Raw genomic sequence first — 12,233 nt, 5'->3', positions numbered from 1 at the left:
AAATGTCCATCAATAGATGAATGGATAAAGAAGATGTGGTACATATACACAATGGAATACTACTCAGCCATAAGAAAACGGCAAATCCAATCATTTGCAGCAACATGGATGGAGCTGGAGGGTATTATGCTCAGTGAAACAAGCCAAGCGGAGAAAGAGAAATACCAAATGATTTCACTTATCTGTGGAATATAAGAACAAAGGAAAAACTGAAGGAACAAAACAGCAGCAGAATCACAGAACTCAAGAATGGACTAACAGGTACCAAAGGGAAAGGGACTGGGGAGGATGGGTGGGTAGGGAGGGATAAGGGGGGGAGAAGTAGGGTTGTATTAAGATTAACATGCATGGGGGGTAGGAGAAAAGGGAGGGCTGTACAACACAGAGAAGGCAAGTAGTGATTCTACAACATTTAGCTATGCTGATGGACAGTGACTGTAAAGGGTTTATAGGGGAGACCTGGTATAGGGGAGAGCCTAGTAAACATAATATTCGTCATGTAAGTGTAGATTAGTGATACCAAAAATAAAGCAAAAAAAAAAAAAAAAAAAAAAGGCAGTTCCTGTGTGGTAACCTCCAACGAGTTCTACACAAGGGTATAAAGTGCATATAAAAGTGTAGGCAAAGGGTCTGTTTTTGTTTATACAGAGGATCAAAGCCTAATTGGGCTACCCCGAAAATGAACTAAGATACGATATGAAAAAGAACTTCCAACATCTGCACTCTCTGGAAGACTCATGCCAGAAGATGATCATCAAAAAACCCCAACAAAGATCCACGCACTGCTACAGCTGTAGATGCACTCATCCCACCAGTTCCTGGACTTGCCATGGGAATGAGGAAGGAGATATCTAAGCTGGCCTGTGCATACAGTAAAACAACAAATTTGACTGGATCTATACTGTTGGAACTCAACCAAGAATTTGGAGAAGTGCAAATTGTAGCGCTCCCAAGTCTTACAACTACAGACTATTTACTGTTAAAAGAACATATGGCATGTGAACAGTCCCCAGGAATGGGTTGTTTTAATTTGTCTGATTTCTCTCAGACTGTTCAAGTTCAGTTGGACAATATCAACCATATCATAGATAAGTTTTCACAAATGCCTAAGGTGCCTAACTGGTTTTCTTGGTTTCACTGGAGATGGCTGGTAATTACAGATATGCTTTGGTTATGTAACTATACTCCTATTATGTTAATGTGTGTGCGCAATTTAAGTAGTAGCTTAAAACCTATATATGCTGAAGTTACTCTACAAGAAGATATGTCAAAGAAATAATCAATCTTCCCATGTTTTCTTCCGTCTGCTACTTCTATAGCTTTTCTTCTTCCTTCCTAATTACAACCCTTAAATAGAATTCGTGCCTCATATCAAATTTACCGAGTATCATAATTCTTCCAAGTGGTAAAGATACCCCAAGACAAATGCTGGGCATAGAAGCCACAGGGCATAAATATGCAAAGAAGTAAAAAGCTAACCTTTTCAAACAATAAGGCTTCCCTCTCACTTACCAACTTCACATTTCCCTGTACGGCCCCGGAAGATGACTGGTTAGCCAGAGACGGGTACGATTCCTCAAGGGAGGAACAACCTAAGACAGGCATAGTCGCAGGGGGGCCATCAGGTGAGAAATTGGGGATCAACAGAGGTGAGGCTTAGAACCTCACCCCCCCTGTTCTGAGAGAAATCTTCTGCATACGTGGATGTTTTATTGCCCTGGTCTAGCTTGGATTAACACATAGTCTACAGGCACACACCTGATCATCTACATTTGCTCTCTTACAACACTAAACTATGTTTTCTACCTTTATCTTATGTCTACCTACCACTTCAGCATTTTATTAAAAATAATAATAATAAAGAGAGAAATGTGGTATCCACATATAAATCAAGTATAAAAATCAAATGAGTATTCATATTTGAACTGACTGTTTATAGTTCATAATGCATGAGCAAAACCGAAAGTTTCTGTGATGACTGCCCTTGTACTGTGCACCATGTAACTTATTCACTATGTAAGAATTTGTTCTCCATGTAAGAACTTGTTCGTTATGCTTCAGAAGATTGAAGACTGACGAAAATTAGGCTTGGGGTGGAATAATGATTGTGCATTGAGCATTGACTCCCCTATACAGAATTTTATTGTCGTTAACAATCATTTGATAAATAAATATGAGAGATGCCCTCAGGAAAAAAAAAAAAAAGGGACAGACTTCCAATGGTAAAATAAATAAGTAACCGGGATGTAATGTATAGCATAAGGAATATAGTCAAGATATTGTAACAGCTTGGTAGGGTGATAGCTGGAACCTAGAATTATGTATATAAATGTTCTACCACTGTGTTGTACACTTGAAACTAATGTAATGTAATACTGTGCGTCAACTACCCTTCAATAAAAAATAATTATTTAAAAAAAAAAAAAATCGGTGAAACCAAGAGCTGGTTCTTTGAGAAAATAAACAAAATAGATAAGCCTCTAGTCAGACTTATTAAGAGAAAAAGAGAACCAACACACATCAACAGAATCAGAAACGAGAAAGGAAACTTCACGACGGACCCCACAGAAATACAAAGAATTATTAGAGTATACTATGAAAACCTATAGGCTAACAAGCTGGAAAACCTAGAAGAAATGAACAACTTCCTAGAAAAATAGAAATGAGTTATGATGCTGTTAGTTATAAGTCTAATGTTAATGAACCGATTATGCACAGTAAATAAGGTGTCTTTAAATAGACACATGCATAAAACAGTTATGTACTGATTGATTGGTTGACAACAATGTGACCAGGAGCTCACAGGAACTTATTCCTTCATTCCTCTTACTAGCAACAGCTCAGCATTCATGGCAAATTTACAGAATCTAAATACTAAAGATAATGAAAATTGACTGTATCTTTCCTTTGGGATTATTGTTGTTTTTTTTTTTCTAACTTCCTAAATTGGATAATTAGCTCAGTGTATTAGTTTTCCGTCTTGCTTATTTTCTAAAAGAAGATAAAACAGTAATTTGCTCCTAAATGTTCTTAATGGCACCTGTTAAAATTTTAACCTTTAGACTTACTTTAAAACTAATCAATAACTCATTTCCTTATTACACTTAAAAAGCATTCTTTGTTTTAAAGTTTTAAGTTTGAATTTGATACCTGTTCTTGTATTCTCTGTTCCAAACAGTTTAATAATCCAACTGCATCTCGAGTACCTAGAGCTGTCAGCTCAGTCTGAAATGCGGCTAGTAAAACACTGTGCTCCTTTAAGAAAACTTGCTGAAGGGCAAGCAGAAGTTCACCTCGCCAGTCTGAGAAGCTCTCAGGAGCTTGAGAACTATCATAAATCTAACAGAGTATAAAAAACAAAAGTTAGTTTTCATATAAGCGTGTTTCAAAAATGTTTTAAAAATGGTATTTATCTACTAACTAAAAATAAATATTAGAAGCCTAAGAGCCTATGAATTTATTTTCAAGTGTGTTGCTTGGGGACATTTAAACAATATATATTAATAATTCATGTGAAAATACATCATAAAAGACAAAAACTTAATTTGCAAAGTGCCTTGTTATTGATAATCTTATAAAACAATTTAGATGCATAATTTGAGTACCTCAGCTTCTCTTTGCACTTGCATTTTGGTAATTAAATCCTTAAGAGATGAGATTGTACTGAGGTAAGCTCTTCTCTCTTCTAGCCAAGATCCCGAAAGTTGCTGAATAGAATGGTCCTCTCCATCATCATAGGGAGATTCAGTGAGAGAGAGCACCTGCATGCCTTCATTATGGACAGCTCTCAGTAATCCCTAGAAAACAAGTCAGACGAACAAAGAAAATTAATATTGAGCAAGATAGTTTTACCTATATAGATATAGAAAAGCCACTGCAGAAAGAACCACCAGCCTACCATTAATGAATGCCTTCTTCCTATGAAAGGGGAAGCCAATCCCAGAAGACAGCCCATGATTTTGTGTGGTTCTCATCCCTAAGGTCCTTCTATTTACCTAATGTATTCTTCTGGATTTAGTGAGGAGTACACACTAATTTGATCAAAAGAAACTTGTGGGAGATAAATTCTAGTCCTGCAGACGGCTTTACTAATTTAGGCAAACAAAAATATCAGGAATAAAAATTATTATTAAAAAATCTTTGTACATTTAATTATTAAATATACTGTACTTAAATTATCTGCAAAATACAAAAATAAAGCTGAATAGATTCCCCAAGATTCCTTCGAGCTCTGCAATTGTTTTTTCAGACAGAATCTTACTATATAGCCACTAATAAACTATGTTTAATATAGAAACTGCACTGGCTAAGTTTTACTAAAAAGTATCTTATAGTACCTTTATTTTCTTTGGAAACAAATCTGTTGAACTTTCACCTTCTTCTCCTTGGCCTTCTGATGCTGTGTCAAATCCCTGACTTTGTGTAAGGTAAATTCCCTGACCCCAGTCAGATCCAGAATCTAAAATAAAGAAAACAGTACCATACCCTATTAAGAAGAAACAAGCACTTATTAAAAAATACTCTAAAAATTCCAGAAATTTATATAACTTACCACTGGAACATACTTCTCTAGTTTGGTAGGCATCAGAATGTGTTAATTCAGGAACTGAGGATCCCTAATTTAAAGAAAACAAAAAGTCATGTAATATTTTTTGCCTTACTAAAAATAGACTCCAATGAATAGTGTTATTTTGTAATGCTATCAAAAAACCTCACAAAACTCAAATCTGTCACACCTTTCATAATAAATCAAACTATCCATGGTTTCCAACAAGTCTTTAATTTTTTCCTTCATATATTGCAATGAGAAGAGACATTCATGAATTAAAGAACAATAACATCAGGTTCCAAACGTGCATGGAAACTTTCTTTAAAGTTATTATGACTGTACACAATACAAAGATATAGAATTTTAATTTTATCATAAGGAAGAGATAACCACAAATTTTTCTCTTAAAAACAGAATTTTAAGAAAAATCACAATATGTTGTAAAAATAACGTATTATAAAATCCAAATACCTCTTTAGATCTCAGACACTGCTGTATCACTGCCTTCAAGGTACCACATTCCTCTGTCAGCAACTGAACAGCAACATAGTGTTCCCTCTTTAAGGTTTCAGTTTCAGAAATATGTCTGGATTCCATATCCAAAATTTCAGCAGCATGTAATTCTTGCATCTGTTCAATTTTTTCTGTAAACTGACTTATTAGTTCAGTGACTTCTTCTGATGAACATTCACTCTGTAAATCAATTTGGATTCCTGCATTTCTAACAAGAACTTGTGGAGTCTGACTGCTGCTATTACCCTTGAGAGTCCCCTCTGTCTGGGATGCAGAGCTTTTACCCACTTTAATAGGAAGCGGCTCTAATATGCAGACTTTTCTGTTGTCTTGTATCTCGGTCTTAACTTCTTTTTTTAAGAAGTAGGATAATCTCTCTTCTGCCTCTGTGAGTTGATCCCTAACTTGGGTTAAATCTTTCTGAAGAAATGCTGTATTTGTTTCTTTTATCTAAAACATAATGAATAGAACAGTAAGACACTGAGTTGAAAATATCAAATGCAGAATTTACAATAGAGGAGAGAGTATAAGTCATACCAATATGTTCATCTTCCTCAGAATAACAGGAAACTATTTAAAAAACACTCATAGTTTCCACATATGATTGTATGTATGTATGGTCACAGATATGATAGGTGTGAAACCATTTTATCAAAGCCTCTATTTTTGGTTCTCATAGGATAAAATTCCTTTAACATCTATCTTTCTCCTCCTCCATCAACTGACTAAAGATTAAAATCATCTTCCTCACAAACATTCCAAGGAAAATGAAGAAGATGCTAGTAAACAAATGTATAGTAACTTTTATCAAATTCACAAAAGATTTTTTTTCTAGCTTTTAAGTTATAGGGCTGGGTTTATAGAAAAGAATGAAATTAACATAGGTAGAAATAAGAAAATTAGCAGCCAAATTACTTATTTTACCAAAAGCTCTTCTTGAAGTTTTTCTGCCTTCTCTTTGAAACTGGCAAGTTCTTCTTTGGTGACTGCTGACTCAGCTCTAAGGGCCTCAAGCTGACCAAAAATTTCACTTTCTTCATTGGTATGAATTAGCTCCATAGTTGTCTGAATGGCAGTGGAAAACATGTGGAACATATCATTTTCAAAAAATATAGTCAAGTTCAAGGCACTTATACATTCTAATGATGCTTGTTCAGGAATGACTGCTTATAGATAAAAGAGGTTAAAATGATCCATGTTCTTTCAACAAATATGGAAACTTTTCAGAACCATCATTGAACATTTTGAGACAGTAAGAAAAGAATGGTTTTCCAGGACTGAAAAGTAAAGCATATCATTAGTATATATTTAAAAAATTTTTTAGTTATTAATGAAGATATTTTTTTTAACTACTCAAAAATCTTTCATTTTTATATCATGTTCCTTAAGAGACCAGATGTTACTGAGATATTTCTTAGAAAGTTTATATATATGAAAAGTCACATTACTATATTAATATTACTACAATTACAATTTATAGTTCCAGTTAGCTAGGAGGAAAAAGCCTAGTCAATGAAAAGTAGTATTATCCTTTGCAAAATAAACTAAGTATTCATAGAACCTGCTATTTCAGTTAATTTCCTGGTGTTTATCTAACAGTGCATTTACTATTCAAAATTATAAAGATGTAAAGTGAGAATTTAAAGATTAAAGTCCTTTCGTACATGTCCTGTGTTAAGAAATAACTGTAATTGCAGACCTTTACTTAAGTATACTTACAATACAAAATTTTCCTAGGAAAGCATGAGATCTATTATTAGGTATAAAATCTGCAAAAGCTAATCACTTTTCACTCACAGTTAATTCAGTAGAACACTAATATATTTTGGTATTTTCTACTGTTTAAAAGGGACAATCACATAATATGCATGGTGGATGGAAAAGGAAAAAATCCCCAAGTTTCAGAGGACATTTGCTAAACATAACATTTCTAAGTTTCTTGTGACTGCTGTACTTTATGACTGTGCTGATGAAATAAATTTGTCATTTGAAGATCACAAAGTACAGCTTGTATCCATTATTCTAGTGATGATAATAAGACTTTATGAAGTGGTAATATTTTTCTAAACAACTCAATATATATTAATTGCTAGATGTAAAGAATACCATATTTAATTTTTTTAAATTAGCAATCAGCTTAAAAAACAAAAGCAAAAAAGAGTTTCTTAGGGTGTTTAAATGAAAAAATCAAGTACAAACTAACCTTAAGAACTTCAAAATCTTCTTGAGGGCATTTTTTCCTGTCTTTACCTCCCTGTTTTACCTCATCCTCCAACAGCTTCTGTAGTTCTAATAGTTCCTTTTCTTTTTCCAAAGCATTTTTCTCTGCAGTTTCTACATGTTCTTTTTCTAAATTCAAACTCATCTGCATCTCAACCACCTGGCTTTCTAATTCTGATATTCTAGAGGTTAATGCTGATATATCTGACACCATTTCATTTTCTGCTAGTTGATTTAAATTCTGTATATTTGTTCTTTCAGGTTCTGATGAAATTGCTTGTTTATTTTCACAGAATTTTACATATTCCTTAATTGCTTCAAGTTGGACTTGACTCACAAGAGCAGCAGCAACTTTTTCCTCAAGTATATTCTGTAGGTTTACAACCCTCTTTTTAAGCACTTCTGCTTCAGACTGGCCTTGCTCTTGCATTTCCTTTATTTGTTCATAACACTGGGTAAGTTCTAAGTCCTTTGCACTTACAGTGCCTTCAAGCTGTAGCACCTTTGTTTCCAAACTACTTATGGAAACTTTGCTGTTTTCTTCAAAAGATTTAAGGTAAATTTGATTTTCTAGGGGCTTAGGAGCATCCTCAGTAAGGACTACTCCTAGTTTAGGTGTGCTTTTACTCAGATCATCTATAGCCATACTAACATTTTTCTCTGGTACACTTTGGGTTTTTTCAGTATTTTCACGTTTTCTCCTTAAGCTGCTTAATTCTTGTGTTAGCTGGTTCATTTTAAAATTAGTTTCTTTAAGCACATTTTTCATAAAGGCTATTTCTTCATTAGTGGATTCTACTTGCTGTTCCAAAGCCAGTTTTTCACATATTACCATATCCAACCGATTTCTTAAACTATCTGCTTCTTCTGGGAGAGCATTAGCATCCACTGGTGTCTTTTGTTCAATATTTGCCAATTCCTGTTGAAGTTTTTCAATCACTTCATTGAGCTGCTCAGTTTCTTCTTCTCTATTTCTTTTCACACGTTCTTGATCACTCATCAAACATTCTATTTGGGTTTCAAGATCCTTTATTCGTTCATTTTTTCCTTCAATAATCTATTAGAGGTTAAATTTAAAAATTAACACATAACAAGTATGCATTTATATTTTTGGAATTTTGTTTTATTTTACAGCAGATCTTAAAGTATTGATCACACACAAAAATTATATATTTCTCAGACATATTTAATAGACACCAACAGTCCTCCATAAAAAGACCCTCTTTAGAACTTCGTTCATAAAGTTTTGTTAACTATAAAATGACTTTTAGTAGCTGATTTCCTATAACTAAAAAACTCACTATCAATAATACATTCTAATGGAAAGGATGAAGTATTGAAATAAAAGCAGTCTAAAGTAAATGGCATTCAAATGTCATTACCTTATTTTACTTATACAAAATAGAATAATTTTTAATAGATTTGGTTGGCATGATATGATGAATTCTGATTGACCAGAGACTCCCTATACAACATAAAAACTCTTGGGCAATATTAGCAAGGGATAACAATACACATAGTTGGTTAAGACAATGTGTCTTACTAATAGGTAAAAGAGAATTGAAGTTTAGTTCATTTTTATATTCAAAGAGAAACTGAAAACTAGCCATTTTGCCCTTTAAAATTCTAGCTTACATTAATTTCATGTAATAATCAGTTTTAAACTGGTATACCTTGTTATCTGTTGTAATTTTAAGTTGATACTGAAGTTTTGTGATTTGCTCATTCAACTGGTCAATTTCTACTTCTTTTTCCTGTATTATCTGAGCAATTTTCCCAAACAGCACATGTTGGTCCTCAGTAGAAATAGCATCAGATTCCTTTATGGCAAATCCCAGTTTTTCCATTTCGTCCTAGGGACAAAAATAACCAACTCAGTTGGATAGATCATTACATGTGATTTTCTAAACATTTTTTCAATTAACTCTTATAAAAAGATATAATGCCCAAAATGTACAAATGAAATAAAAACAGATGTGTCATCCAGTTATTGTAAATCAATAATTCTTAAAATATTTTTTGACAAAAGGTCTCAAAATATTTCATTTATGATAAATTCTAATATTTATGTTGGGTTGAAAAAAAGTTCTCTGCAAAAATCCATTTGTGGCTAATTCGCCTATTAAGTGTTATTCAGCAGCTAGATTTAGCAAATGCTTAATACCAAGGCTATATAAGATAAAAACTATGAATTATTTGTAGATAAAGGCTTTCTTAACTAATTACCTTAAATAATTTGTTTTCTTGTTCAAGTTCTTGTAGGCGAGTAGTAGATTCCTTTTTCTGTATTTCTAATTGCATATGAAGTTGCTGGACTTCTTCATTCTTATTTTCTAGTTCTTCTCTGAACTGTTCTAACTGTTCTTCTAAGTTTGTAATCTTTGATAACAAAATTTCAAAAGGGAAGACAAAACAACTGTTTATACAAATGTTTCTCTGTCAAGAGACAGTGAAGAGTACTGTACTAGCTCTATTAAGTATGTATGCTTAAAAATACATGAGCCATGAGAATAAAGAAAAGGGATTTCTCTACGCCAAGTATAACTATATGGGTTCTAGACATTTTCAAACTGGTCACCCTTAAACCATCCTTCCCAAAGGAAAGAGGAGTCCTTGAGGAGAAGGCTATATAAGGAGTCATTTCCTACCTAAAATATCTCCTGAAAAGCAGAAAAGATTCATGAGAGGAAGGGGAAGAGTCCACATTTTAAATCTTATGATAAATTAAGTTGCTGTCAAAGGCTCAAGAAAGTTATACAATTGAGTCAGTTACTTTAGCCACCAAGTGAGACTAGCTCCATTTAGTCCATATTAATAACTTAATCCAGTGAAAGGTTTGGCTGCATGTGCTTTAAGCACAGGGAAGAAGAGGGAGGCACTAAGACCATGAGATCCTTAGGTCTGAAAATACAGACACTTAAAGAGTAAGTTACTAATAACATTTTAGAAGAAAATTAGAGTGCTCCTATATGTAGGACAAAAGAAATTAAGATCCATTTCTGAGTATAGATTAGCATTTACAGTAAAGCAATTGCTTTTTGGTTATACAGAAACTAAAGAGGAATATTAAAAGCTAGTTATTGTTATATTTTAAAAATTAGATTTGATTGCAAAAGCAACAGTCATTTAGCTCACTGCTTTGTAGTTACTTAATAAATATTTAATGAAGGTATTTCCAAATGTTTATTTACCTGATGATCAAAATTGCTGCATTAAAAGCAACCTAAGGTGCAGGTGCACCATTTAGTGGTAGCTGGTTCAGAGAGCAGTCTATAGATCATTTATTGCCTTTGAGCTTGAAAGAAGGCATATGCTGATTACATGCAGACAAATAATTAGAATCCATAGTACTGGCAAGGCTAAAACCTTTAAAATAGTTTAGCCGAGTATTTCCCTAACAGAAATAGTATTGACACTAGTACTAACAGCCATTATTTCTAGACAATTTATTGCCAGGTACTGCATAAGGTGCTCTTTATGAATTATTTTTTTAAATCTTATTAGATATTTACTAGGATTTTCCCCATTTCAGACATGAGGAAGGGAGTCACTGAGAGAGGAGTGTCTTACTCCAAGGCAACAAAGCTTCTATGTGCAAGCCAGCTTCTGAACCTAGGGAGTTTATCTCTGGAGCTTTACACTCTTAACTATCATTTATCCTACTTCTAATAACTAATGTCTAAGACTTCTATTTAAATTATTTTCTGTAACACTGGTATTCAGCTCAGTAGACATGCCTTAAATGCATTGAGCAGTTCTGCATACATAATTATCAGGTGTGTTGGAAACTGTGATGATTACATATTCTTCAGTTATCTGATACAATAGTATTTATACTTATCACTATCTTCTACAACTACTTCTGATGATAAGGTATTATTTCAATACATACATAGATACTTAAGTTCAAAATTGCTGCCCTACCTCACGAGATTTATTTATTTTTCTGATATGACAGTTTACGGTCAAATTCTTAGCTCTGTGATCTAAAGCCCTGCTATTCAAGTATGGTCCCTAGAGCAGCAGAATTGGCTCAGCTGGGAACATGTTAGATGTACGGATTCTCAAGCTCCACCCCAGACCTACTGAATCAGAATCTTCATCTTTAACAAGATACCCAGGGAATTCAAATGCACATTAAAATTTGAGAATCACTGGACTAAAGCACTAACATTCTTGTTGTAAGTAGCTGAACTAAGGCATTACAACAAACTTCAATTCCCAAAATGACACAGTAGAGCATTCTTTTTTCTTATCCAGCCAGACTATAGTTTCAGTCCCAGGCTGTATTATCACTCAGTCTATAGCAACCAAAATCAGAATAATATTACTAAGGTTTAAAAATAGAATTGTAGTTATTTGTTTTAATTTTATTTAATTTAGCTAGCAAATGATATCTACACTGTTAGGATTATGTTAATTTATAACTATTTTTGTTTTCTTCTTAAGTGTTTTTCTGTCTTTCAAATGTGTATATGTCTCCTTGGTAAACAGTAGATTCCTTCAAATCCAGTGCTGGCTTTACAATTGGATAGTGGTAGTCTACATGTGCTAAGAGCTCAATAAATGTTGAATAACAGTCTAATATTTCTCACCAAAAAGGTGAGAATGTTTTGGCAGTACAGCATCACAGGACTCCAGAACTGGAGGAATTCTTGCTCAACCACTTACTGTGTGACCATGAGCAAGTTACTTAACCTATGTTAAGACTTGTTTTACTCATCTGTAAAATGGAAATAAAAGAGCCTATCCTAAGGGAGGCTATAAGAATTAGCAACATATGGCATTTAAAGTATTTAATACTCTCTAGCACAGAACACAACAAAATTAACTATCATTTTTTATTATTGCCATCTGTAGGCTAGATCTCATTAGCTCTATATAGAGCTAAAACATACTGAAGGTATTTTTCCTTATGGAAATTCTTCCCTCTATTTCCACATCATCCCCC

The 12,233-nt window shown here is 33.5% G+C and overlaps 1 protein-coding gene across 18 annotated transcripts in view; it reads right to left on the bottom strand.

Moving 5' to 3' along the window:
- Positions 1-12,233, bottom strand: part of AKAP9 (A-kinase anchoring protein 9) — a 186,593-nt gene that overhangs the window by 38,123 nt on the left and 136,237 nt on the right. For 16 of the 18 annotated variants that reach the window (XM_057504510.1, XM_057504507.1, XM_057504493.1 and 13 more), the window contains 9 exons: positions 9,509-9,661; positions 8,956-9,135; positions 7,266-8,339; positions 5,987-6,127; positions 5,021-5,512; positions 4,553-4,616; positions 4,338-4,459; positions 3,606-3,797; positions 3,151-3,339 (listed from right to left, as the gene is read on the bottom strand). In XM_057504510.1, coding sequence (XP_057360493.1) covers positions 3,151-3,339; positions 3,606-3,797; positions 4,338-4,459; positions 4,553-4,616; positions 5,021-5,512; positions 5,987-6,127; positions 7,266-8,339; positions 8,956-9,135; positions 9,509-9,661 — 2,607 coding nt within the window. The remainder of the gene's footprint in view (positions 1-3,150; positions 3,340-3,605; positions 3,798-4,337; positions 4,460-4,552; positions 4,617-5,020; positions 5,513-5,986; positions 6,128-7,265; positions 8,340-8,955; positions 9,136-9,508; positions 9,662-12,233) is intronic. The other 2 variants (XM_057504506.1, XM_057504504.1) reach the window with 2 other exon arrangements.

Source organism: Manis pentadactyla, chromosome 7, assembly GCF_030020395.1.
Source record: "Manis pentadactyla isolate mManPen7 chromosome 7, mManPen7.hap1, whole genome shotgun sequence".
NCBI classification, from domain to species: Eukaryota; Metazoa; Chordata; class Mammalia; order Pholidota; family Manidae; genus Manis; species Manis pentadactyla.
Note: the sequence above shows the minus strand (reverse complement) of the source record. Positions and strands in the feature narration are given on the sequence as shown.